This window comes from Carlito syrichta, unplaced genomic scaffold (assembly GCF_000164805.1).
Source record: "Carlito syrichta isolate Samal-C Ts95f unplaced genomic scaffold, Tarsius_syrichta-2.0.1 Scaffold315530, whole genome shotgun sequence".
NCBI classification, from domain to species: Eukaryota; Metazoa; Chordata; class Mammalia; order Primates; family Tarsiidae; genus Carlito; species Carlito syrichta.
Window position 1 is genome coordinate 249545 of NW_007259626.1, and position 27943 is coordinate 277487.

At 50.1% G+C, this 27943-nt stretch overlaps 1 protein-coding gene across 1 annotated transcript in view; it reads right to left on the bottom strand.

Annotated features, from left to right (window-relative positions):
- TTC21A (tetratricopeptide repeat domain 21A) overlaps positions 1–27943 on the bottom strand; it is a 31260-nt gene that overhangs the window by 1754 nt on the left and 1563 nt on the right. Inside the window, exons 3-24 of the mRNA XM_021706404.1 lie at positions 27074–27184; positions 26217–26383; positions 24473–24595; positions 22290–22447; positions 18395–18479; positions 16574–16672; positions 15148–15340; positions 12060–12157; positions 11705–11905; positions 10879–11008; positions 8324–8481; positions 7881–8096; positions 7502–7740; positions 6374–6446; positions 6166–6276; positions 5672–5810; positions 5426–5529; positions 3405–3593; positions 2343–2453; positions 1580–1661; positions 508–658; positions 99–300 (exon numbers count right to left, since the gene is read on the bottom strand). Of these exons, the coding sequence (XP_021562079.1) occupies positions 99–300; positions 508–658; positions 1580–1661; positions 2343–2453; positions 3405–3593; positions 5426–5529; positions 5672–5810; positions 6166–6276; positions 6374–6446; positions 7502–7740; positions 7881–8096; positions 8324–8481; positions 10879–11008; positions 11705–11905; positions 12060–12157; positions 15148–15340; positions 16574–16672; positions 18395–18479; positions 22290–22447; positions 24473–24595; positions 26217–26383; positions 27074–27184 (3140 nt within the window). The remainder of the gene's footprint in view (positions 1–98; positions 301–507; positions 659–1579; positions 1662–2342; positions 2454–3404; positions 3594–5425; positions 5530–5671; positions 5811–6165; positions 6277–6373; positions 6447–7501; positions 7741–7880; positions 8097–8323; positions 8482–10878; positions 11009–11704; positions 11906–12059; positions 12158–15147; positions 15341–16573; positions 16673–18394; positions 18480–22289; positions 22448–24472; positions 24596–26216; positions 26384–27073; positions 27185–27943) is intronic.

Consider the following 27943-nt stretch of genomic DNA (forward strand, 5'->3'; position numbering starts at 1 on the left):
GGGGGGGGGGGGGGCTGCGGGCCTCAGATGCAGGCTTGGTAGTCTGCCCTCGAGGCCCTCTCCTGGTCTCCACCTGGAGGCCTCAGGCTCTCCCTGACATCCCCCCGGGTTCCGCCCCTGTCCCCCGCGGGCCCGCACTTGCTCTCAGCCACCAGGTTCTCAAAAACCTCTCCGCCCACAGTCTCCTTGTCTGGGTTCAGACAGATCTGCACCATATGGTAGGTGGCGCTCTGGCCCCAAGTTTTGTCCATGCGCGCTTTGTTTAGGAACCTCAAGGCTTCATTGGGCTGCCAGGTGTGCCTATGGTGGAGAAAACACCAAGAACTAGTCAGGGAGCCAGAGTGCAGGGATGCACAGAGGCCACTCTGTAAGTCTGCACAAAGCAGGCGCTGGGCCTCCCTGCTCCCTGTCCTGGAGGCTGAATTTCTGTACCCCTTCACGCTGAACAAGAGCCTAGCCTGCTGAGAGGGAGGGCCTGCTGCCCTCAACACACCACACCCAACTCACCAGCAGTAGATGCCTCTGCAGTAGTTGAATCCTGGCTCCAAGGGCACCCAGCGGGACACCTTCTCAGCCGATTTAAAGAGGGCAGGAGCGTCTTCAAGTCTCCCACTTCTTCGGAGCAGATCGATTAATTTATTCAATACCAAAAAGTTGTCTAAAATAAGACAGCAAAAATCTCTGGGCTGTGATAACCAAAAACTCTATCAGGTGGGGATGGGGGAGGGGTGAAGGGGGCGGGAGGGGGTGGGGGGTGCTGTGGTCTGGCAAGGAGAGAAGCAGGGGTGCTCGAGTCCCAGGAGGAGCCAGTCAGGAAGGAGGAGGCCCTGCCCATCTGGGCTGAGCAGGGACATGTCAACAGCTCCAGGGTCTCTAGCGTTGAGTGAATAATAATAATGCTTAAAAATGGTAATAGTAGCAGCTAACACTAATATAGTATGTAACTCGTACCTGGCTCTAAGTGCCTTATCCATATATTAACTACAGCGTAAGGTAGGTACTCTAATTCTCCATTTTACAGATGAGATCACTGAGATACAGGGAAGTTATGTAATTTGCCAAAGAGTATAGTTAATAAGTGGTAGACCAGGATGGAAACCCAGGACCCACACTTTGAACCACTGTGACCTGCTGGGCCAGTGGGCAGACTCTGCCGTGGGCCCTGCCAGGGCTCCAGCCTGAGTCTCAAGGTCTGGCCCCTTCCCAGGCAAGAAGGGGCGGTTTTGTGCTGCAGTGAATAGGAATGGAGTTACACATGCGGGGATAATTTCTAGTCCCCTCCAGGTGGCTGGGATCTCAGAAGGGGACTATGTTGAGCCCCAGTGACTGTGATTGGGGACAGACAGGCTATCCTGGGTCGAGTGCCAAGTGTCTGAGACCAGGAACTGGCCCCTTGGACTCGGGAAGGGCCGGCACGTTCCACTGGGTCTTTATCAATTTCCTGCCTCTCTGGAACAATCAGAGAGGAAGGGGCTTCCTCTGCCCAGTCAGGAAGGAGGGGAGAGGGCCCGCCCTTCTCTGGGAGACCAGCCCCTGCTCAGTGGGAACTGATGTAGGCAGCCTCAATGGGCTGAATTACCTGGCGCTTTCTCCAGGACTTGGTGGCAGAGTTTAATGGCTCCGTCACAGTTCTGTTTTCTAAACATCAGATCAGCCATCATCTATCAGAAAACACATAAGGCTCCGGAATTCCTGACAGCAGCTTGCATGGGAATGGGGCGGGGTAGGGGTGGGGTGGCAAGGAATGATGGTGGTAAGGAGGGAAGGTGGAAAAGGACTTCCAAGGCAGTCTCCCTAGGTCCTGGGAGAAGCTGACATGGGAGGAGCCTGAAGATCCCTCAGGCCGCCACCCAGAAGTGAGACCAGAGGAGTCCTTTGATGGCCTACAGAGCCGGCTCCTCCACCCATATCTGAGAACTGCCAACCCCAGACAATAGAGGTAGGGATGGGGGACTCCCTGCTTGCTCTGCAGGGGCTAGGCCTCTGCTCCTGCAGCAACCCTGAAGGAAGCCTGGGCTATAGGAAGGAGAGAGGCTGGACTGGGAGGGCTTTCCTACACACTTCCTGAAGCCCCAGGAACCTGTCCCACCCTCACCCTCACCTACAGTGGATGAGGATCAATCACCCCCCCACCCCACTTTAGACTGGCCCAAGAGGTTGATGCTGCCCCCCACCAGCCAGCCCACCCCTTCCAGCTGGAGGGCAGAGCAGGTGTGGCACTGAGTCTTCTCTGTCTGACAGCCCCTCAGAGGTGTGTCAGCGAGGCATCTGAGGTCGTGGGGCTAGGAAGCAACTGCATCTGGTCCCGGGGACTCTGGGGAGGGGGTCCCAGGGCCTCTTACCATGGACACAGTCTCAAGGTTCTGCTCAGTCTGCAGGAGGATGGCACACTGCTCCTCACACAGATCCAGATGTCCCTGGAGCAGGTAGAGCCGTGCCAGTTTCAGCACCACCTGGGACAAGGCCAGATATAACAAACCAACTAATAAAGTCGGTGGAGAACCCTGGGATCCTGGACAACTCTTTCCCTCATATCCCACTTCTATCAGCTCTGTCTTCAAAATGTATCTCAAATTCCCTGGGTTAATGCCTCTGGCCCTCCCCTTCTCCCACCCAGTTCTCCAGTCATACCCTGTGTCTCACTAATTAACCTCTGAAAGTTGGGCCTGGCTAACACATACTTATCCTTCAGCTTTGGCTCCGGCCTCACTCTTCTGGGATCCCTCTGTGCTCTGGAAGGTATCCCACCTTCCTTTGCATTCCCCTGGTGCCCTGCAACCCCTGTGGGCATGGCATTAGAACTACCTATGCTCTTGTCTGTACCCCTTCCCCAAGAGTAATCTGTGGGCAGGGGCCATGCCTTGACCCACTGTGCCTCCAGGGCCTAGCACAGTACATGGCACATATTAGGTGTCTGTTAAATGAGTATTAAATGAGCGAGTGGCTCTGTCACCCAACTCTTTGCATGAACTCCAGTCACTGTTTTTTCATCTGGAGCCACACCTTCCTCACAACTCTAGGCCCCCTTGAGAGCTCAGCCTGGGCTTCAAGCCCAAAGAGCCTGGCAGCCACAGCCTGCATCAGAGCCCCACCTCCAGGGGAATCTGAAAATGTCAGACTAACATAACTTTCGGCAGTGTCTTCCCTACTGCATCCTCCACAAATGGTTGTACAAAGTGAGACCTCCCAGCCTCGCTCCAAGGGCTGTGGCAGGTGAGGGCCTAGGGTCAGCTGGAACAGGCACCTCACAGCTGGGGCTGCCGCTAGCTGGCCTCTCATGCCTGTCACACCTGCAGCTACTGAGGGAGGAATGGAGAATGAACTGGTCCCTGCACCTGGTCAGGGAGCTCAGCAAGACGTTGCTCCCCACGAGAGGAGGCCCTCTTGCTTTGAGGGCCACCCACCTTATTGTCGATGGGCCAGTGGGAGAGGGCCTCTTTATAAGAGCACGCAGCCTTGTCATACTCTTTCTCTGCCAGGTAGTGGTCCCCAAACTGTATGCAGATGGAGCATGCCAGTTGCTTCTGGGAGGAGATCATTTCTGGTTGCTCCAGTGGCACCCGCTTCAGTATCCAAGACTGAAGGTCCAAGGCCTTGGGAAACCAATAAAGCCAGGATCAGAAACCCACAGCCTGATGGTGCCAGTTCACGGAAAGTCCCAAGCTCTGAATTCAGAGCCAGTAGTGTTCGAAAGGGCACCTTAACTACTCTTGAGCAAATCTGGGTCACTGTGGATCGGCAAGGCCACTGGCTGAGCACACATGAGGCAAACTGGCACTGCCTCTGGGAGCAGGAGCAGAAGCAAAGGGACTTACACAAAACACTCTTTGTACTCACCTGTTTACCTGCCTCCCTCACACCTTGGGGTACTGTGTCTAATTTGCTGGGCTGCCCCATGGGCTAGAACAAGCACACAGTAGGTGCCCCACAGGCTGTGTTCTGTTCTGAATATGGAGTTTTTGGAAGCATCCACAAAAATTCATGACACAAAATGATCAGGAGAGTAGCCAGGGAGTTCCAGGGCAAGAGGAGATGATGAAGCCAGGGTTAAGCTGTAGGAAGCAGGAACGCATCAGCACTTGGGTCCCTGAGGGCCAAGCAGGGGACTGGAAATCTGGTGGTAAGCCAGGGAATAAATCATCTCAAGCAGTCAGAGAGTGGGCTCTCCCTGTATGACAACAGAGTGCACTCCAGGAGCAAGTGTGAGTCCACACCCCTGGGTGGAAAAAGTGAGGAAGATGTGATGGCCAGGGGCTCTCAGATCAGGAGCACCCCACTGTGGAAGGAGTGTGGGTTGGGACAGCCCAGACCTGGCTCAGATCTCAGCTCCACCTCTTGCAAGTATAATCATATGTCACATAATGACATTTTGGTTAATGATGAACTCCATATGATGGTGGTCCCATAAGATTATAATAGCCTATTTTTCCTGTGTCTTTTTAATGTTTAGATACATTTAGATACACACTTACTTGTGTTACAATTGCCTACAGTATTCAGTACAGTAACATGCTGTACATGTTTGTAGCTTAGGAGCAATAGGTCACACCATATAGCCTAGGAATGTGGTAGACTGTACTGTCTAGGTTTGTGTAAGTGTACTCTATGATGTCTGACAACCATGAAATCATATATCTGTTGTTAGACAATGCATGACTACTGGTTGCTATGGTCTGTAAGTATCCCTCAAATTCATATGTTGGAAATTTAATCCTCAGCATGGCAATATTGAGAGGTGGGGCCTTTAAGAGATGACTGGGTTATGAAGGTTCTGCCCTCATGAATGGATTACTCCATATATGGATTAATGGATTAATAGGTTAATGAATTAACGGATGGTCATGGTAGTAGAACTGGTGGCAAGCATGTTGGCATGTCTGTCCCCTTGCCAGATGTAGCACCAGCAAGAAGGCTCTCTCCAGATGTGACCCCTCACCCTTGGACTTCTCAGCCTCCGTAACTGTAAGAAAGAAATTCCTTTTCTTTATGAATTACTCAGTTTCAGGTATTCTGTTATAATCCAACATAAAATGGACTAATACAACTGTACTTGACTTTAGGTACATTTCTTCACCTCCTAGAGCCTTACCTGTGAAGTGCTTATCTCAAAGGATGATAATTAAATAAGAAAGCAAAAAGCCTAGGACAGAACTTAACACAGAACTTTCAATGGGTGGGAGCCATTGTCATTGCTACCATTAGGATCATCATCATCCTTGAGGACAAAGGTGCTGTCTTACTTCCTGCCTTCCCTAGCCCATCCAGCTCAGAGCGCTTTAGTAACTGACTGAACAAGGATGGGGGAATAAGTGGAAGGTGGATGTCAGAGGTGTAACCTAGGGCCTCTTGTATACTTGGAGCTCTATCCCTGCTCCTTCAGTCACCATCAGCACTTGGCAGATAACTTGAATCTACTCGTCATTACCTTGTTCAAAGTTTCCATCACTTCTTCTTTTTTATGGTGCTTGTAAACCTTTGCCAGCAAAAGTAAGCACTTAACATCATTTATCATGGGTGGGATTTCATTCCCTGCTAAATGGAAACTCAAATTAGTGTTTGCTGGCCCCTGAGAAGCTGGGTTGATGGGGAGGGCTGGGTTCAGGATTCCAGCTAATGGGGTGGGAGAAGTAAGCCTGTTCCAAACGCGAGATGTGTTAGAATGCTGCCTCACCAAAGTCATGCTCCAGTGCCTGCTTCAACACTTTTTCTGCTTTGTTGAACTTCTTTAACTTCAGGAGTAGTTCGGCCAGCTCACAGCACAGAAAGTCCTGTCCTCTAATCTTCTGGGCGGCCTCATAATAATTAATTGCCTTAGTGCAAACAAGAAATATTAGCCTCTGGTCTGGTTTGGCACTTGAGTGCCTGACACCATGTTTTCCAGTGCACCCCTTCAGAACATAGAAGCCTGAGGTAAAAAGGCTTTCCCGACAGGTGTGGGGCAAACACCTTAGCTTGAGAGGTGTTGGGGTGGTGGAGAGATGCTGAGCTCTCCCTTCGGCAGTTCAGTCAGCGGGGTGCTGGAGTGGAAACTCAGCCACTCTCCTCCCATCTTTCAGGGAGGGTTGGGGGAGGATACACTTGCAAAGCCTCCTACTTATGCACCCTCCTCCGCCTTCCCTGCTGGGCTGGTTCTCCCCACTCCTTCACACCCCAGCCCAGCCTGACCTTGGTGTACTGGTGGGTCTTCACATAAGCTTGTCCCATCCTGCTGGCCAGGGAGGCATCATGCGGGTTCTTTCTACAGACTTTGTCATAGACCTCCAGGGCCTTCTCGGGCTGGTGGGGAAAGTGTCCAGGGGTTCTTTTCCATCTTTCCCACTAAGAAGTGAGACTGGGGGGCCATTTGGCAAGGCTGTGAGGTCCCCTCACTCACCTCCTGAATTTCCATGAAAGCATCACCCAGTAGCAGGCTGGTGTGGGGGCCAGGCAGATTTTCACAGAGTTCACTGAAAGAGTAACCAAAAGCTTATCTGAGGTCCGTGCACCCCCATATTCCTGAAGTCATTATTTCCCACTGATTCTGGCTGACTTCCTTCATCAACCAATACTTATAGACAGCCCACTGTACACAGGACACTGAGATAGCTACTTTGGTCAGGTTCTCCTCATCTGTCATCTGGCCATGGCCAGGACCTCTGCCCATTTATCTCACTCTGCCCCCACCTCTCCAGACCCCCTCCACAAGGCAGCCTCACCGCTCTTTCTGAAACTCCAAGCCGACAGTACCTCACTACTCTTCATTGGTTTCCTACTGCTGGATAGCTTCCCATGCTCCCAACACCCCAAATCCCACCTGAAATTGCCTAGATGGAGTTTTGCATGAAGAAAAGGGCCAAGAAGGCATCCTTGAGGTTCCAGCGCCAAACCTTACAGAGACAGTGGCTTGGGGCTTCAGAGGGTCTGCCCTGGGAGGCAGGCCCACAGCCTCCCACCAGAATGTATGCCGCAGAAGGGGTGCACCAAGACAGGGTGGGGTAGCAAGTAGGGCTCAGGGCCAGTTCAATTCTGTGTCCTCAGAACCCATCCACAAGCAGGGCTTTCTGGCCTATCATGTTCAAGAGCCAACCCATGGAAAATTCCATACGTCCATCAAGAAATTCCATACGTCCTAGTTGGAGTCTTACTCCGTCATCCAGGCTGGAGTGCAATAGCACACTCATGGCCACTGCAGCCTCAGCCTGGTGGGCTCAGGTGGTCCTTCTGCCTCAGCCTTCCAAGTAGCTGGAACCACAGGCATGTACCATCATGACCAGCTAATTTTTTTATTTATTGTAGAGACGAGGTCCTGCCAAATTGCCCAGGCTGGTCTCGAACCCATGTTCAGGCAATCCTCTTGGCCTCCCAAAGTGCTGGGGTTATAGGCATGAGCCACCTCAACCGGCTCATCAAATATATTCTTAGGACACATTCTAGAGACCCAGGTTGAAGAACTATAATTTGAAGGAAACACTCCCTGAGATCCTGTCAGAGAAACCATCACCTCGCTGCCTGGGGGGCTTACTGGTAGCATCCGATGTAGAGGCGGATGTCTTTACGGGTCTGCAGGTAGATGCTGGCCATCTTCTCCATGGCCTCTGTGTAGCAGGGCTGCTTGGGCGTGATGCTCCGCAGCATGGTCAGCGCCATGTCCACATTGCCCTTGCTCAGGGCCAAGTCCACGTTGGCGATGGTGACTCGAATTTCCTCTGGTGTGCCGCTGAACTCATTGATGGCATCCTGCATGACCTTGGTGGCCTCGTGCTAAAACATGGGAATCAAGCAGACCCTCCACTTGGTGCACACATAAACATTAGGCAGAATTAAAGAGTCTGTCTCCTGATATCCACCCTGGACCTCCAACATGCCCCAGTCCCCAGGAAAGGGAGCAGGGCAGTTCTTACCAGCTCCCCATTCAACCGGAGAGCGTCTACCAGTTCCAGTAAGATGGATGCCCGCTCAGTGGGCCGCACAGAGGGCCCGTGGAACTTCTTGCTTTCTTCCTTCTTTAGAGTTGGCGATTTTATGACCATTTTCAGCGTCTTTATGGCCTCTGGGTAGTTCCCCGCCTTGTTGAGGGCCCTGGCCTTGATGAAGTGGTAGAGGGGGAGATCTCGGACCTAGGAGGAGCACAGCAGTGTGCTGGGCTCCAGTTCACCACTGCTGTAGCTGCTGCTCTCAGCTTTCAGGCTGGAGAAAGCCACGGGAGCCCTTTGGACCCACCCTGCCTTTGGACTAGCAGAAAGGTCTGTGGGACACAGATAGCCCCTGGGGCTACTCTCCCAAGGCTAATGGGGGCTGCGGTTAGCTAGGCTTTGAGATGCTGAGCAGGTGACAGGGCACCCACCTGGAAGTTGTGGCTCACTCCCACCTCTAAGCAGTGAAAGCACATGGCAATGTTGCCCTGAACCAAGTAGATCTGGGACATGAGGAGGTGGGCGTCCACGGAGGTGGGGTCCAGCTCCAGGCAACGCAGCAGGGCACTCTGGGCTTTCTCTAGCTCTCCTAGAAATAATACACAAACCTCTACATTCTGGACTCCTGGGGGACTCCTGAGACCCAATATGTATAGGCAGGATAAATTTTGCATGTCCTGTTGTTCAGAACTCTCCAAGCTGGGTATTTTACCCAGTTCTGCTCTGCTTCACTCAGAGTTCCTTTCTCAAATTAAAATGACACGGTTTGTGCCTTGACCCAGACAAAATCCAGGAAACTCAAAGCTCAGTGGAACACCCTCCTTGTCTCTGCAGCCCTCAAGGAAACAGCCAAGTCACTTCACTGCTGCATCTGGAAGCTCAGGGGAACATGCAAGTCTCAATTCCCACACCTAAGAGCAGAACAACACCTAATAATAACAGCAACTGCAATAGCCACAATTTATGCCACACCGGCTCTATGTTCAACACTTGCAGAGCACTTTAGAAAGTCTGATTTAATATCTGTCCTGTCCTGCAAGGTTGGTATTATTATTCTTGTCCTTTAGATGAGGGACCTCGGGCTCCAGTGATGTAAGCCACTTAGCTTGGAAGGAACATGGTCGGCATTTAAATCCAGGCCTGTCAGGCCCCTGAGCCTCAGCTCTGAATGTCCTGGCACTAGAGGCTGAGGGCCTCCCCACAGCCGGACTTGCGCTTACAGGGCAGTCGTGGCAGCCCAGGTGCGGGGAGGGGTGAGGTGGGAGGGTGTCCTCCCTCTGCAGCCAGGTGCATCAGCAGCTCCCGCTTGAAGTTCATACCCTGGTGGGCAGGGAGTATCTGCTTCTGGGTCCCAAGCTCCCTGCTCCTTCCCTGTGTGCTGTGGAAATGTGAAGTGGTCACTATGGCAACCTAAGCAGCTGGAGACCTTGCTTTGGCCCCAAACCTGTTGGCAGCTGCCAGCGCCCCAGGGGAGTCCTCCCACCCTGGCCTTGTACTTGGGAGTCCTTGAAGCTGTAGGTAAACTTGGCACCCAGATGAACACAGAGAGGACCAAGCATGAAGATGGGACAGCTTTCAGCAGAGTGCAACCCACATCATGTAGAGGACAGATAAACAAAGGACAGATAAATGGAATACAGATAAATGGCCACAGTATTCTGAATCCTTTGGATGCCCCAGGACACCAGAGACTGGCCTGGTTTCAGGTAGACAGAATAGGGTGAAAGGCTGCCAAGAGACAGTCCTTCAGAAGGACAACAGGGTACCCACGAAGGGCTCTCCCTCTCTTTCCGTCTCTCTCCAGAGTCTGGGCCTTTAGATGGGAAGAGGTGGAAGGAACCCTGGTAGCTCCGAAAGCCTAATGGTACAGGGTCTCCCCTCTCCATGAGACTTTTCCTGATACCTTCTAAGAACTGCAACCAAGCCGGGCTCGGTGGCTCAGCCTGTAATCCCGCGCCTTTGGGAGGCTGAGGTGAGTGGATTGCCTGAGCCCGTAAGTTCGAGACCCGCCTGGGCAGCGAGACCACATCTCTACAATAAATCAAAAACTCAGCCGGGCGTGGTAGCGCATGCCTGTAATTCCGGCTACTCGGAAGGCTTAGGCGGAAGGATAGCTGGAGCCCAGCAGGTCGAGGCTGCGGTGGCCGGGAGCGGCCACTGCACTCCAGCCTGGGCGACAGAGTGAGACTCCAACTCAAAAAAAAAAAAAGAACTGCAACCAGGCCGTGTGCAGTGGCTCATGCCCATAATCCCAGTACTTTGGGAGGCCGAGGCGAGAGAGGATTGCCTGAGCCCATGGGATTGAGACCATCCCGGGCAACTTGGTGAGACCTCATCTCTACAATAAATTAAAAAATTAGAAAGGCATAGTGGCGCGCACCTGTAGTTCCAGCTACTTGGAAGGCTGAGGCAGAAGGATTGCCTAGCAGGTCAAGGCTGCAGTGGCTGTGAGAGTGCCACTCGGCGACAGAGTGAGAATGACTCAAAAAAAAATGCAACCATATCACTACCACGTCGTCCCTGATTTAGTTTCCTCTGTAGCATTATGGAGTTCTAACAAACAATACAAGGCTTAGTTTGTCCGTTTCCCCTTACTAAAATGCAAGCTCCAAAAAGAATCTTTGCCTGTTTTGAGTACTACTATACCCCAGAAATTCAGTACCTGCACAGACCAAGCAAGTGATCAGCAAAGATCTGGGTGGGAGAGACCCCTGCTGGTGACAAAGGTCAGGAGGACTAGTGGGGGATTGGAGGCTGGAAGGAGTGGCAGGCTCGGTGAGTGTGAATGTGTGCATATGTATCTGTGTATATGTGTGTGTGTGTGTGTGTGTGTGTGTGTGTGTATGCATGTATATGTGTGAAGTATCCTAGGCAGGAAGCCTGAGGACACAAGCCTGGTGGCAGAAGCCCCCTCGGGTGTCTGAACGGATGAAGAGTTGTGAGAAGATGCAAGGTCCCACCTGGCTGCCAGGACCCACTGGCTCACCTGAGAGATACTTGACCTGAGCCATCACATACAGAGGGTCCGTCAGAGCTGGTGCTACTTTGACTACAAGATGCAAGATCATGGCGACTTGTTTAAGAAGTGGAGACAGGATCTGGCCTGGTAACCGGGGCTGTAAGAACACAGGGAGCTGGCTGTGGATTATTTGATCGATTCTAAGAAAGATGCCCAGAGTTCTCAGAAAACACTCTCAGTGAGGGAATCTGACTTTATTTCACACTTATTTATCGTTCACTCTGTACCATCTAGGGCTAGAGCATGAACTCTGGAGAATGGGGACTTTGTTTTGTTCACTGTTGTGGCCCCAGTACCTAGAAGTGTGTCTGGCATGTAGTCATGCACTCCATAAATATTTGTTGAGTGACTCATTACAAGGCACTGGGGTGATATTAAGATGTGTAAAAATATTATCCTCACCCACAAGGAATCTTGGCTGGCTGGAAAAGCAGAACAAACAAGTAAAGACTAACATACTTCTTAGGAGACTTCTGGGGAAAGAGAGCCAAGTTCTTGTCTAAGATAAAGGCAGGGCATGGGCCAGTACCCTGCTCCTCCAAGTATGCTTTCTGGACCAGCAACCTCAGCATCACCTGGGAGCCTGTCAGAAATGCAAGGCTTTGGGCCCCATCTATGGAGCAGAATCTGCACTGGAACACCCTCCCAGGCAATCCGTGGGCCACATGTCCAAGTTTGAAAAGTGCTGGGCTCTCCGACTGCCCACGGCTCAGACTGACCAAGTAAGGCCCCTGCCACTGTCTGTTGGTTCTGTACTCCAGAACCCCGCCATGGAGATGGGCCTTTCCCTAACCTGCTTGGGGCAGAAGAGCAAGAACTCCAGGACAATGTAGACCAGGAAGTAGGGGTCCAGCTTTTCAAAGTACTCCAAGCCCAGGGGGAGGCCCTGCATGCCAGAGAAGTGAAGCTCCACTGCTTTCTGCAGCAACGCCGTGACCTCTTGCTCTCCTTTGTTCTTCCTGGATGCCAGAAGAGCTTGGAGAAAAACCAGCACCTGCGGAAGAGAGGCGTGAGCCTCATAGCCGGTGCCAGTCTGCGCAGGCAAGGGCAAGGTGAAGGTCTGGGCCATCTTAGCTGCTTTCTATTGGGGTGGGAGAAGGGCAGGAAACACGACCCTGGAGCAACCTGTATCCCCAAAGAGCTCTGACCTCAGACCTCCCAAGGGACTGTTGCACCTCCTTCAGGAATTCCAGCTGTTGCTCAGCCTCCTCCAGGTGGCCTTCTAAGATCTGGCACCAGATGATTCCTGTAGGTGGGACAGAGCAAAGATGAGTAGCCAGTTCCAAAGCAGGACCTGTGGCCCATCAGGTCAAGAAGCATGGATGAGAGGTTGAGAAGTGGAAGGAAGGTGTCACAGGGCAGGGGATCTTCTCCAACATCTTTACAAACTGTAATACCAGCCCATTGGAAGGCTGAGGCAGGAAGATCACTTCACATCAAGAGTTCAAAACCAGCCTGGGCAGCAAAGTGAGACTCCTGTCTCTAAAAAAACAAAACAAAAAACAATATACAGACACGGTGGTGTGTCCCTGTAATCTCAGCTATTCAGGAGGCTGAAGTGGGAGGATCCCTTGATTCCAGGAGTTTGAGGCTGCAGTGAGCTATGACAGGGCCACTGTTCCCCAACCTGGAGTGACAGAGTGAGACCCTGTCTCTAAAAAACTAAAATAAAATAACATAGATAAGGTCAACTTGCCCTTCAAAGGTATCTGAATTTATATTACCGCCAATAATTTAAAACTGTCCTTTTTCTACAACCTCACAGACACACTTTAATCTTTGTAGTCTGGAAAGTGAAAAGCAACTAGTTTTAATTCACATTTTTGTAATCGCTGGGGAGAATGAACATCTTTTCATATTTTCAATAGTTTTTTCTACTGTGAATTTTCTGTTCACAGCCGGCCTGATTTTTTGGGGAAGGATTTTTTTTTCCTCTCTATATATTAAGATTATTAACCCTTTGTTGCAGATGTTTTCAATTAGTTTGCCAATTATGTTTTTTGTTTTTTTTTTTTACTATTTTTACAATAACTTTTGCCATTTAATAATTTTAAATTTTTATGTAGTCAATAGGTAAAATATTTTCCTTTGCAGCTTCTGAGTTTGGAATTAGGCTTAGAACCCCCAGAAAACCCCAAGTCCTATTTCATTTTTTATGTTTAAATTCTTTTCTTTTCTTTTTTTTTTTGAGTTTGAGTCTCATTCTGTCACCCAGACTGGAGTGAAGTTGCACGCTCACGGCTACCATAGCCTCGACCTGCTGAGTTCAGGCGATCCTTCCACCTCAGCCTTCCAAGTAGCTGGAATCACAGGCGTGCACTACCATGCCCTGCTATTTTTTTTTATTTATTGTAGAGACAAGGTCTCACCAAGTTGTCCTGCTGGTCTTGAACTCCTGGGCTCAGGCAATCCTCTCACCTCGGCCTCCCAAAGTGCTGGGATTACAGGATTGAGCCATTGTGCTTGGCCTGACGCATTACCTTTTAAAACTGTCTTTCATTATTTTCACAGGATTGGTGGATGGAGAAGAAGTATAGATCTGAAGGGATCAACCTGACACACTGAATCAGAAGTCAAGATCAATTATGCTGACAACTGTGCTATACAGATGGGGAGACTGGAGTTTAGGAAGAACTGATGCCTCCAGACACACAGCTCCTGAGAGTCAGGGCAAGAGACGGCCTGCCAGCCGGGCACAATAGCTCACACCTATAATCTCAGCACTTTGGGAAGCTGAGGTGAGAAGATTCCCTGAGCCCAGAGGTTCGAGATAGCCTGGGCAACTTGAGGAGACCTCAACTCTACAATAAATCAAAAAATTACCGGGTGTGGTAGCACATGCCTGTAGTTCCACCTTCTTGGAAGGCTGCGGAGAAAGGATCACGTGAGCCCAGCAGGTCAAAGTTGTGGTGGCCGTGAGCATGCAACAGAGTGAGACTCTGACTTCAAAAAAAAAAAAAAAAAAAGAGGATGGACTGCCTTGAGCACTGGACCAAACAACTTCCTCATCTCAAACTAAACAGTGCCAGTTCAGAATTCACCACATACCATGGAGGTGGGAGCATTTTTTTTTTTAAGTTGGAGTCTCACTCTGTTGCCCAGGTTGGAGTGCAGTGGCACACTCACGGCCACTGCAGCCTTGACCTGCTGGGCTCAGGTGATTCTTCTGCCTCAGCCTTCCAAGTAGCTGGAACTACAGGCGCATACTACCATGCCTGGCTAATTTTTTTATTTATGTAGAGATGAGGTCTTACCAAGTTGTCCAGGCTGGTCTCGAACCCCTGAGCTCAGGCAATCCTTTCACCTCAGCCTCCCAAACTGCTAGAATTACAGGAGTGAGCCACTGCGCCTGGCCTGAGGTACAGGCTTAAAAAAAAAGTGTAAAATGAAAAGGGAGCTCTAGAAAACTCATTTGAAGCTGGGCTCGGTGGCTCAGCCTGTAATCCCGCACCTTTGGGAGGCTGAGGTGAGTGAATTGCCTGAGCTCGCAGGTTCAAGACCTGCCTGGGCAGCGAGACCTCATCTCTACAATAAATCAAAAAATCAGCCAGGCGTGGTAGCGCATGCCTGTAGATTCCAGCTACTCAGAAGGCTGAGGCGGAAGGATCGCCGGAGCCCAGCAGGTCAAGGCTGCGGTGGCCGGGAGCGGCCACTGCACTCCAGTCTGGGTGACAGAGTGAGACTCCAACTCAAAAAAAATTAAAAAAAAAAAAAAAAGAAAACTCATTTGACATTTATACAAAGGATTTTAAAAAAACATCTGGATAGGTGGGAAGTAAAACTCTCAAAACTCCTCTTTCTGGTGGTCTTTCAGCTCGGAGACCTGCAGAGGGTGGGTCTACAGAGGCAAGGGTTGAGAGATTCTGGGGAAGGGGGTGAGAAGGACTGTTTCCCAACACTGGCCTGTTGGGCCTGAGAAGGGGCAGGGCCTGCCAAGTGTATTGTTTAGGCTGTCAGTGTTTCAGGGCAGTCAGAGTGTGCACATAGGAGGTCTGCTGGAGAGCAAAGTGCCTTTCATCACACTCCGAGTATTCCGTGCCTCTTATATCTATACTCGTAGATTCCCAGAAAGGCTCCAAACATACACTGCACTGCCAAACTCACCCCCCCCAGGGGAATACTCCCCACAGCCTCTCTTCTGGATGTGTGGAGGCTGCTGGGCTTGGCTTCCAACAGCTATCCTCCCATCCCACCCCTTTTCTCCCATTCCCCAAACCCTGCCCAGCCTGCACAGACCTGTCAAAGCAACCATGCCACCCTTGTCCAGTTTCATGGCCTCTGAGTACCACAGCGAGGCCTCCTTCACTTGGTTCTGCAGGATGAAGAGATAGCCCAGTTCTGTGGCCATGTGGGCATGGGAGGGTTTAGCCATGAAGGTGCGCTCCATGAAGCTACACACCAGCTGTAGAATCGCCTGATGCCTCCCACACTGCAAGAAACAGGCATGCGGGAATGGGGAGACCAGTTAGTCCAGTCTGCCTGTGGTAGGCCATGTCAGAAACGGGGGACACTTTGACATTGTTGGGTAGGCTCAGGATAGCCTGAGAGGTACACTGTGTCTAGGCAGCTGGGTCTTTGGAACTATATAACTCACTAAGAACCTCCTGCTGGCCATGTCCGTGAAACCTGCCTCAGCCACAGGGTCCTCTGAGGGACCTATTCCCTGTCTGGCTACAGTAATTGGTCCAAGGAGCCAAGAGGTTTTCAAAAATTAAGAGAAGCTCTTTGTGTCTAGTGATGAGAAGTGGCCCCAAAGGCTGCCATCAGTCATGTTCCCTACCATGTGTAGAAAGCAAGACAGAATCAGAGGCACAAATGGAGGGAGAAATGGTGTCCTGGTGGCATGCACCTCCACAGTTCTAGTGCCTGAGTCCCCAGAGCCGGCCTTGTTCTTTTTTTTTTTGAGTTGGAGTCTCACTCTGTCGCCCAGACTGGAGTGCAGTGGCCGCTCTCGGCCACTGCAGCCTCGACCTGCTGGGCTCCGGCGATCCTTCCACCTCAGCCTTCCAAGTAGCCGGAATTACAGGCATGCGCTACCACGCCCGGCTGATTTTTGATTTATTGTAGAGATGAGGTCTTGTTGCCCAGGCGGGTCTCGAACCCGCGGGCTCAGGCAATCCACTCACCTCAGCCTCCCAAAGGCGCGGGATTACAGGCTGAGCCACCGAGCCCGGCTTGACCTTGTTCTTAAGGCAATTACTTCTTGTAGATCTTGCTTTGAGGCTGAAAGGTCTGAAATAGACACAGATTCTTTGGCGAGCTGGTTTATTTGGACCTTCCCTGATGTTGGAGAGGCCTACGAAAAAGAATATGGGAGCTGGGCACCCTGGCCCAGAGCTGGGCGTGGCTCTGCTGCACCACAGCTTAATACCCGCTCCATTCCCCAAGTAAGGCATTGCCCACTGAAAGTCCTTTCACACTTCATTTCCCTTATCTCCACAGCACGTCTGAGGGGCACCTGGGCCAAGGATGTAGAGCTCACATGTCAGTTATTGGCCAGAGGCAGGTAAGGGCTACGTGGTGTGGGCCCCCAGCCTGAGAGGTCAAGTTTGAGCCGAAGGGGGAGGAGCAGGGTACTCAGCCAGCTTCTAGGGGAGCACAGGCCTCCTCTAAGGAAAGCAGAGAGAAGCACCATTTCAGAAACCAGGAAGAACCTTCTTACCAGTCTGCTAACCACAAGAATTTTTTTAAGATGGAGGCTTGGATTTTGGGGCTCTGTCATCTCAAGTGCCTTAATCAGATTTCTAACGTGATTAGTAGCCTGCAGGGACAAAACAGATAATGTCAACATGCAACATGCAAAGTAAGAGTTGGGCCCTGGTCCTCAACCCTGGCTGCACAGTAGTATCAGCTGGGAGATTTCAAAAACACCCCTGCCCAGGAGCACCCTCCCACCCATGTCCATACCTAGAGATTCATATTTAACTGAATTAGGTGGCTCAGGCATCAGAATTACTTCAAAGGCCCGTAGGTGGAGTTTTCAGGAACATTATTCACTCAGAGCTGGCAGAGCCCCCCTGCCCCTGAGTTTGGAGAGAAGCTGCCCTTTCAGACCCATCAAGCAGAGGCGGGAGCCAGCCCCCACTGTGTCCACACTACAGCCTGCCAAGCCAGCAGCAAACCACCTGTTCTGGCCCAGAACAGGTGAAGCCTCTGCTCCATTTTGACATGAGTCACCGCATCGGTGCCTCTTTGTCATTCTAGTGAGCCCTCCCAGCAACTCTGCAAGTCAGTGTAACCATCCAAACTTTCCAGTACAGCAGAAGAAAGGGCAGAAAGGTTAGGCAATTGGTCTGAGGTCACCCGGTCAGCTAGGTAACTGATTCCAAAGCTTGGGTTCTTTCCAAACGACTCTTCTACCCACTCCCTACCCAGGAGCAGGGAATTCTTACTTCCCAGCTGCAAAGAAATGCCAAAGGAGAAAACTGGGTGGCGTGTGTCTACTCTGTTCAATAAGCACAAACAAGATTAGAACAGGGCTGCTGGGTTGGGCAAGCTGAGTCCCAGGGTTTGAGGTAGGAGTGAAGGAAGGGCATTAAATGCTAATTCTGCCCTAGGGATTAACCCACAGGTCAGGCACCAGGAAGCCCTGCCCAGGGCTCTGGAGTCACAGGCAGCTGAGGAGAGGCCTGTTCTCTTGTTCCTACCCAGAGACAGTACTGGTCCTCTTTCAAATATAGACTGCCCTGTCCTCCCCATCCCACAAAACCCACAGCCTCAGAGCTGTGCAGATGGAACCCAAAGCTTCCCCTTCCCACCACGACCCCTTAGAGACTAGATTTGCCGCACTCTCCACAAGGGTAATGTATTTTCTTTATTCAAAAGGCAATACTTTGGTTAAAACACAATCTTTTTTAAAAATAAGAAACTGTCTAGGCATTGAGATCTTATTAAGAATTCTAAGTGTTCCTGACTGCATTTGAGGGCTATGATAGTTTTCTTTGGAAGTGGTTGAGGATCACTTTAGCTCAGGAGGTCTGAGGCTGCAGTGAGCCTTTCTTTGGAAAACTGTAAGGCTTAGGAGCAAGTTTGGGGTCAGGTACTACCTGGCTAACACCTAAGCAATTACAACCATTCCCTAAAAAGGATGGCATTTCTTAAATTCTGAAACACTACCATGACTTCTATTACCAGTTAACGTTGATGGAATTACTATAGCATGCCAGGCACTGTTCCAAACTTTGCCACTTCTCATGGCATTCAGTCCTTATGAGACCCTCACCGCTGTGGAATTATATTCATTTTACACATGAGGAGGCTCCCACACTGCTTAATGGTGCCTCACTCTCAAGTTATACCATCCACAGAACTAGACCAGAGCAGACCTCCTTGGCAGGAAATACGGGGGGGAGTTGAGATCTAGGGGGCACCCGTCAAGGCCTTTGGATGGGGGCCGGGGAATGGGGTGTGAAGGAGTGGTTTATGAGGTATTCCTCCTTGCCTCTCTTTCAAGGCTCCACTTTTGAGTCTTAACAGGACTTACTGTGGTCATGTTTCCTTCTCTTACAAGCTCATACACAGTTAGAATTTGGCAGGCATCAATATTGCTTCCATCTTTTTCTAGGATTCTGAAAGAAGAAGGCACGTGAATTGAGGGTGCTGATAGGCAAGCCGGGTGCAGTGGCTCCTGCCTGTAATCCCAGTCCTTTGGGAGGCTGAGGTGGGAGGATCACTTGAGCCCAGACGTTCAAGATGAGCTTAAGCAACATATCAAGACTTCGTCTCTACAAAAAATAAAAAAATTAGCCGGGTGTGATGGAGCATGCCTGTAGTCCCAGCTACTCAGGAGGCTGAGGTGGAAGGATTGCATGAGCCCAGGAGGTTGAGGCTGCATGCAGTGAGCTGTGATTGTGCCACTGCACTCCAGCCTGGGCAACAGAGTGAGACCCCAACTCAAAACAACAACAACAAAAATAAATGAGAGAGAGAGAAAGATTATCGATAGGCAAGGCCAGGATGGTGTGGTAGCAATTCTGATTGTCTTCTAATATATATTCTCCCCTTTTTCTTTTAATAATAGAACTCCTAAATTAGCTAGTCACTCAGAATACAGACTGTATCTCCCAGCACCTCTTGCAGCCTGGGTGTGACCATGTGACTAAGGTCTGGCCAACAGGTTGTAAGCACGAGTAAAGACGTGCTGTCCAGTTGTGCTCTAGCAGCAAGACTTCCCTCTCTTCCCTTTCCTCCTTCCTGCTGTCTGGAATATGGATGATGTCAGCAACATCCCAGGAAAGGTAGAGCAATAAGCCAGAAGGGTCTGGGGCCCCCCACAGTTAAGCCACCATCCCAGTCCTGAACCACCACCCAAGCTTTCACCTACGAGAGGAATGACCTTTTGTGTTAAGTCGTGTATTTGAGGATGTCTTTGTCATAGAAACCTACATAACCCAACTAACCAGATATGACCATGGTACCATGGTAGGAGGTAGGGGTAGAAGGCACTTAGGGGGCTGTCTCTGATTGTGAGATGGAAAGGAAACCTTGGTTTCAATCACGTGTCATTTTGAAGATACAGTTTCTGATCATACTACGAGGTTTTCAATATTCTGTTTTATAATAGAAAAAATTATATTTTTTAGGCTGGTGAGGGAATGACCTTTTGTTTAATAGAGGGTTACTCTAATTAACATACACAAAATTCCAACATGATTAGGCACAATCAGCACTGAAAGAGTCCTTACTATTTCTGATGATTCTGAGGCCACTGTGAACCTCATACATTTACACATTTTTAAAAAAACTCCAACACACTTTTTTTTTTTTTTGAGTTGGAGTCTCACTCTGTTGCCCAGGCTGGAATGCAGTGGCATGCTCACGGCCATCGCAGCCTTGACTTGCTGGGCTCAGGCAGTCTTTCCAAGTAGCTGGAACTATAGGCGCATGCTACCACACCTGGTTAATTTTTTATTTATCGTAGAGACGAGGTTTTGCCAAGTTGCCCCGGCTGGTCTTGAACCCGCGGGCTCAGGCGATCCATTCGCCTCGGCCTCCCAAAGTGATGGGATTACAGGCTAAGCCACTGAGCCTGGCCCCCAACACACTTTTAAATAACATATGGACTTAAGAAGAATCAGAACGGACATTAGAACATTCTTAGAACCAAATGATACTGAAAATACCATACATCCAAATGTGTCAAATGTGTAGCTACTGCTGACATAACACCTCAAGGAACACCCGTAGACATAAATGTCTATATTCTAAAATGAAATAATAACAGGATAACTCCGAAGGAAGTTGCTGTCAGGAAATGATAAAGAACAGAAGTTAATAAATTAGAAAATAAAGATATGATAGAAAGGATCTACAAAACTTGAAGCTGGTTCTTTAAAAAGACTGATAAGACAGAGAAACTATTTTAATATTGATGAGGAAAAATAATATCAGGGAAGAATAGAGAAACATACCCAGATAGAGCAGTTGTTAAAAAAAACTGTGAGGGAATTCTATGTGCCCCACTAACTGGGAAGCTTCCTCCGTGTGAAGGCGCTTGGGGTCCTGAACTCAACCTGTCAGCGCCAAACACTGTCTCTGCATGTGGGCACAGCAAGGCCAGGGCGAGGAAGGCCACGCACACCCGTGTGTGGCCTTCATCCAGGCACTTCTAGGTAAGCTGTTGGCCCACGGCTAGGCCTCCAAAACAGGCTCTTGCCAAGGCACAGACCAGGTCTACACTGAGAGAGGGAAGCTGAGGGCCCACACAGTCCCTGCCCTGGTGACACCTGCGGACTGGGTAGGGTAGAGTCACTTTTGATTTGCTGCCAGCACCTTGCTATCAGACTGAAATTCCAGTCATCCTCAGAGGAATTAGCATCCCTCCACAGAAAAGGAAGAGATTTGCTTGTGTTCTGTTCTCTTCAGAACTGTGTTGTATATGACCACATAATTCAGTTATAATTCCAAGCAATAACTCATGGGCCATTAACTCTTTTTAGAAAGAAAAAGAGGATAACGTATTTTAGAATTACTGTGATAATAGGAAAACGGTTATTGTTTAAAGAGAGAAGCTTCAGGGATTGAGGAAATGTCCTCAAACAGTCTTCCATCAAATAACCCCTCTTTTTTCAATTACGTTATTGTTTTACAGAGATAGGGGTCTTACTCCATTGCCCAGGCTAGTCTTGAACTCCTGGGCTCAAGTGATCCTCCTGCCTCAGCCTCTCAAAGTGCCAGGATTACAGACATGAGTCACCATGCCTAGCCAAACCTCCTCTTATTAAGCTGTCTTTATTTCTCTTCACAATGCTTCAAGATCACCCCACACTTGGTGCCTGGCTTTCACACATCCCAGTAACTCCTGAGCTTTCTGCTTTCTGGCTTCTGTACCCAGCCAGCTACTAAAAGCCTTCTCTCAACTCACCAGGGACCTTTTCACCTGAAGCTGTTTTGTTTTGTTTTATTTTTTGAGTCAGAGTCTCATTTGCTCAGGCTTGAGTGCAGTGGCACGCTCACGGTCACTGCAGCCTTGACCTGCTGGGCTCAGGCGATCCTTCCGCCTCAGCCTTCCAAATAGCTGGAATTATAGGTGCATGCTACCACATCCGGCTAATTTTTTGATTTATTGTAGAGATGAGGTCTCGCCAAGTTGCCCAGGCTGGTCTCAAACCTGCAGGTTCAGGCAATCCACTTGCCTCGGCCTCCCAAAGTGCTGGGATTACAGGCTGAGTCACTGAGCCCAGCCAGCTTTTGTTAAAGTATATCATACCCACAGTTTTATTTATTTATTTATTTACTTTTATTTGAGTTGGAGGCTCACTCTGTCACCCAGGTTGGAGTGCAGTGGCATTCTCCCGGCCACCGCAGCCTCAACCTGCTGGGCTCAGGCGATCCTTTCGCCTTAGCCTTCCAAGTAGCCAGAACTATAGGCACGTGCCACCACGCCTGGCTAATTATTTTTTTGATTTATTGTAAAGATGAGGTCTCCCCAAGTTGCCTGGGCTGGTCTCAAACCCATGGGCTCAGGAAATTCTCTCACCTCGGCCTCCCAAAGTGCAGATTATAGACATGAGCCACCACAGCTGATCTTACCCACAGTTTTAAAAAACTAAATCTCTCCCTTCACTCCTCAGAGGCAACTGCTTTCCACCCTGTAACTCTTGCTGCCTCGGGCTCTTTTCAGTTCCCTTCACATCTTCTAAAAAATATACCTGCACCTAGATTCCTCGAAGGTCCCAGCTCCAGGCCTCATGTTACTGTGGGTGAGTAGTTTGCTTATACCAATCCTCTCTCTTCTCTCCCTCCCATGTAGCCTTGTTCACCATTTCTAACTCTTCTGTTGGCGACGTTCACCTTTATGTCTCATAAGAGGCAGCGTGCATATAATAGCATCCTTGGTTTGGAAAGAAAGGAGGCAGTGCATCCGGGCAGTGGCTCACCTGTATCCCATTTCTACTGTTTGTTCCCAGTTCTGCTGAGCCAAGAACAACCGCATCTTCAGAACAAAGGCTGGCAGGAAGCTTCCTGAGGCCACGGTGATCTGGTTTACCACCTCCAGGGCCTCGGAGTAGCTCTGCTGCATCATGAGATACTTTGCCTGTTGGGAGTGAAGAGCCTCCATCAGTGCCCACGGAGGTGGTGTGGGTGTCGGTGTTTCCAAAAAGACAGGAGGAGAGCCTGACACATGGGCATTGCGAGTCCTCAGCAGAGTCAGGGAGTACTTGGGCCCTGATTCAGGGCAGCAGCCCCTCAGCCCCGGGGGAAGCAGCCATCCCTCAGAGTGACAAACCAAGGTTCACAACTGTCTTGGGGTCTTTGACAGGCAGGGCAGGGTCTCCAGGGAGACAACTGAGCCCCGAGCTTGGGAAACTCAGCAGGCCTGAGACAGAACAAGGCCATGTGAGGCCCACCCTGAGGGGCAGAGCTGGGGTCACTGGACACTTTCCAATTCCACAAATTGCCTATTCATTTCCTGTGCGCTTTCCTGAATGTCATCACCGAAACTGCTCACTGAGGTCCAGTTTAGCAACTCTGAGTCAGTTAGGGTTTGTGGGCAACTCCTTCCACAGCAAGGCCGTGGAGGTATTTTTTGGTTTTTCCTGTCAAGGCCTATTGCACTGGGGTCATGGCCTCTGCAGGCCAGCGCCAGCCACCAGGTTCTCCTGGGAGAGGCATGACACAGGTGCCCCGAGGGCCGAGGGCAATGCTTCAAAGAGACTTATAACTGGCCTCTGAAAGGGTGGCTTACATTAGACCTATAGTAACCCTCTATTCAGAGATGTGTCACTGAAAACAAGTGGATTATCCTAAAGAATGAAGATTTATGTCTACGCGTGTTCACTACAGCACTCTATGTGGACAACTGGAAATAATCCCAGCATCCAAACAATAGGGGATTGGGCTGGTAAATTACATTATGCCCACACAATAGGGGATTGGCTTTATGGAGATGTTCATACTGACATTTGCTTGTGACAAAATATTATGCAAAGAAACTGAATGACAACACGTCCTAGGGTTAACTACAGTCCAACACCGTCTTCCTCCCATGACTGCTGGGTGGACCCCTCCTCAGGGCCAGAATGGCTGGCAGCTGCCACACGCAATATGGTCTGCCTCCTGGATGATAGCCCTTGGTTGAGGAGGACCACTGAGTCCCAGGTCACACCTTTCCCTGGGCAGCCCACATCCAGTGTCTGGTCATCAAGGGGGTATGCCGAAGAGCCGTCCTGGCACCAGAACTTCCTGTGGAGTTGGCTGAGGCCTTTGCTATGACTGTTCACAGCCCACCTCTTCTACCCAAAGGTGCTGGCCCCAAAGGTGTTCCCTGGGGAGTCTTCTAGGATAATCTCAGTTGCTTCTGCTGTCTGGAAAACTGGCTAAGGCATACCTGGACCCAAGCACAGGAAAGAGACCAGAAGACATTGCCTAAAAGTTAACATGAGTTGCTTGGGAGCAGCAGGACTGAGGTTGCCACTGAAATTCATCTTTTGACTTATTGAGAGGACAGGAAAGCTCCCACAGTGGGAGGGGACCCAAAAGGGTTGCCCATCCTTTGACTTTTTTAGACTTCTGGTTTTTTTTTTAAATGAGTATGTATTCATTTTATAAGAAAATTATACACAAACAGAAGAGGATAAGAGGATAGTTTTTCTTTCAAAGATTGGTTCAATGAGAAAAAAGGAACTTAGTTTAAATTAAGATCAGAAAATACAAAACAAATAAAATACATAACTCCCTTCTCTATGGCCAGCTAACAACTCAACAGGTGGGAAGAGGTAAAATGAGAAAAGTGCAAGAAAAGCAGAAAGGGAGAAAAAGGATGGTGAGCAAAACTAACAAAGAGGCCAGGAGAGAAAGCCTAAGAGGATGAAGGAAGAACAGACCCCAAGAAGACCCCTGTGCAGAAAGAAATGGAAACTCGGGTCAAGCAGGAAGGAGTGTGAGAAGTGGAGTGACCTGGGCTGTGGGACCCTGGGCTGGTTGCTGATCCTCTCTGAGCCTCAGCTCTCATCTACAGATGAGGCACCTGGAGACTAAGGATCTGGCCTGGGGTCACCTGGTGGGTCTCTGGCTCCAGGCACCTAGCCAGGGAAACTCCCACCTCTCCCCACTGCCCCACCTTTCCCATCAGCCCCAGCACATCTTTGGTGTCCTGAATTCCTTGCTCCAGGTACTTTATGGCTTTCTTCACAGTGTGGGGCTTGTCTGAGGTGAGGTCCATCCAGCCTTTGAGCACATAGCCCTGGAAAGAGAACAAGATGGAAGATGAAGCCCTAGGTCCTGCACTGCCTTGATCTAGCCTACCCGTGTCCCACCCTAGAGCTCAAGTCCCCACCAGGAACAGCCACCAGTAGATCTGTGGCAGCCTGCTCCCTCTCGTGGCCAGGTCTCCCAGTGTCCTTTCCTGGAGTGTCCTGCCCAGCGCCTCCCCAACACTCGAACCAAATCTCTTCACCTACTGAGCAACTGACCACTCATCCTTACAGCTCCACCTAGGAGGCCCCCTTCTAGCCCTGTGCCCACAGTTCTCCATGACCCTTATGGAGGCACACTCGCTCGTCCTCACACTGCCTATTTGCTGTACACTGAGGTCAGGAGCTAACATAAGGCCCTGGGCAAAGTCACTCTTGATCTCTCCACTCCTCAGGCCAGCATGGGGCCTAGACCTGGGTGGGAAGCCTGGAAATGCCCTCTGAGTGGGGAAGCAAGAGCTGCTCTGAGCTTGGAGACCTTGCTGGTCCCATGGTAGCCTTTACCCAGCTTTCCTGGCAGGCAGTCAGGGACAGGCCTGGGAAGTGGAACTGGAGGGGCACTTGGAAGACCCCAGCCCTGAGGCATCCCTCAATGGCCTAGACCAGGGCTCCTCTTTTTCTATTATAGATCTCTTTAAAAGTCTCTCTTTTTTTTTGAGTGAAGGTCTCACTCTGTCACTCAGGCTGGAGTGCAGTAACATGACCACAAGTCAACACAGCCTCTAACTCCTGGCTCAGGCAATCCTTCCACCTAAGCCTTCCGAGTACCTGGGACTACAGGTGTGTGTCACCATGCCGATTTTAATTATTATAATTTTTTTTATTATTATTATTTTTTATAGAGATAAGGGCTCACTATGTTGCCCAGGATGGTCTTTAACTCCTGGGTTCAAGCAATCCTCTTGCCTTGGCCTCCCAAAGTACAGGGATAACAGGCATGAGCCACCATACCTGGCCCTAGTCTTTTTAGATTTTTTTTCCAATCAATCTCTTTCCCTTGAACAAATATTAATAAACAAGATATACTGAATCTTTGTATTGTATACTGTAGATATATCTGTGTCTTCTACATAAAGAATAAGATTTTTTTTCTTCTTTCCCCAGAACCAATTTTTACACCCTGAAAATTGATCTCAGCCCTGCTGAGAGGGTGTAGCCTAGACTGAGGCTCCACAGTCCACACCAGTACAAATACACTGCATATAAGACACAGGGTATGAGCCACCACGCATCCCCACAGAGCATGACCGGGAGAGACTGACCCAGTGTGGCCAGCTCATCTGGATTTCCAAAGGAACCAGGAAATCTGGACTTTAAAGCAAAAAAACTTCTGATTTCTAAATGCAGCAACTTTTAAAAGATTTTTAAAAAATATAGTGCAGGCCACAGGAAACCTATCTAGAGCCGAGGCTCAGTGGACAAATGTGTAACCTCTGCTAAGTCCTGAGACGATGTGGGTAGGGCACCAGTGAGACTGAGAGTTTTGTCAGTGTCTGGGTGTGGCCTTCCCCCAGTTTCTGGGCCCCTTGTGGGAATCATGGACTGCCCTGCTACCATATGTTTGGACAACACTTTCTTCAGCTATTGCTTCATGAGGACTGGGGTGGGTACCTCTCGGAAGCTTCTGAAGACTTTCAGCATGTGGTCAGTGTACTCCTTGGCCTTGTCATGGCAGCCTGTGAGCCAGAGGAACAGGCCAGCATAATACAGGGCAGTCCTACTGGCAGTCTTGCGTATTTCCTTCAGGCTGCACTCTAGCTCCCGAATTGCTTCTCGGTCTATAAATCCAGGAGGGAAGGAAAAGTTAGGATGAATTAGGATGAGGGGGTCTGCCTAGCTCTGCATGGCCACCAAGGGCCCAGGGCACTACCTCTAGACACTGAGAGTCTCCAGCAACACATGCAACAGACTGCGTGCCAGTCTAGGACCTAATGACCAGCAATACCTGCCCCTGACATGCCACAGGGGCTGCTTAAGCCCGGACTCAGGTTTGCTGTCTGAGATGGTCTTTTCTCCTCTGTGCCCAGCAGTGTGCTAAGCATACAGACCAAACTTTGATCCTCTGCCTCGGGCCCATAACTCATTTTGAGTGGGAAAATAGTAGCATGTATTCGGTCTTAGACCCTTTCTCTAACTCTAGAAAGATGGAAATTAGGGGTAGATTTATATTGATTTGATTCTTCTGAGAAGATCTCAGCAAGGAAAGAAGAATATCTCCCTAGCTCTTGAGATCTGGAAGAAGGAGCCCTCCCCTGTCATGCTGCCTGCTCCCCCACCATTGGGCCAAGGCATGAAGTCTTCCTTGAGGCCTCCAGGGGGAAGAGAGCAGCAGTCACTCCTCACTGGCCAGCAGCATCTGCAGAGCCACCAGTACTCACACCTTCCACAGTCCTTGAAGGGCTGTATCTCTGGAGTGAGGCTCTCTTTCCCTTGCTGGGGCAGGCTTGGCTGAGCATGGTGACACTCACCGATGACTTCACAAGATTTGTGAGCCAAAATGAGGGCTATGGTGGAGCACAAGGACACGTCTGGGTGACATCGGATGCTCTCCAGGTCACTGATGGCATCCTGGGTGCGCTCTGCAATGAGAGTTCATGTGCTCATACTTGGCTCAGGTTCCAGCCTAGAGGCCAGGAGTCTCTAGCAGATATATGGGAGCCCTCTCAGGGCTGTCCTATGGCTTGGCACCACCTGGCTCCACCCAGAATCAGAGGACTAGCTGGTCTGAAAGGTCCCTAGTGGCCTGAGTTATCTGAAGACTGAGTCTCCTGAAAAAGTTGCTGGCACCATGGTCCAGGGGCTGGATGTTTTAGAGCTGGGAGGTGTACCTGTGAGCACTTGTGGGGATACCTGTGAGTCTGGGACAGTAGGCTGGGTCAGTCCTGAAAAAGCACCTCAGGCAGGGCTCCAGAGACAGTGCTCAAGAGTCCCAATTACATTTATCCCTCCATGTCCCCTGTCACCAGCCATGGCTGCTCAGCCAGCCCTCAGACCAGGACCATCTCCTGAATGTCAGTCAGTCAGTACCTGCATGGCCCCACTCCTCTCCCTGCACCTGGACCATACCTGCTTGTACCCACACCTACCCCTTCCTCCTCCTTTTCCTGCACTACCTGCACTCAGCTTCTGAGCCTGGAGTTAGCTCAAGAGTCATGCAGCCATCTCTCCAAACATTCACTTTACAGTTAGGGAACTGAGGTGCAGAGAAGGGATAGTGAGCACTCTGAGGTCTCTAAAGTCAACTAGATGTGGATTACATCAGCTTTTGTGGATTAACCTGGGAATCCAGTCACTGAATGTAGGGCTGTTTCTGGGGGAACATCACTAGGCTGTAAGTA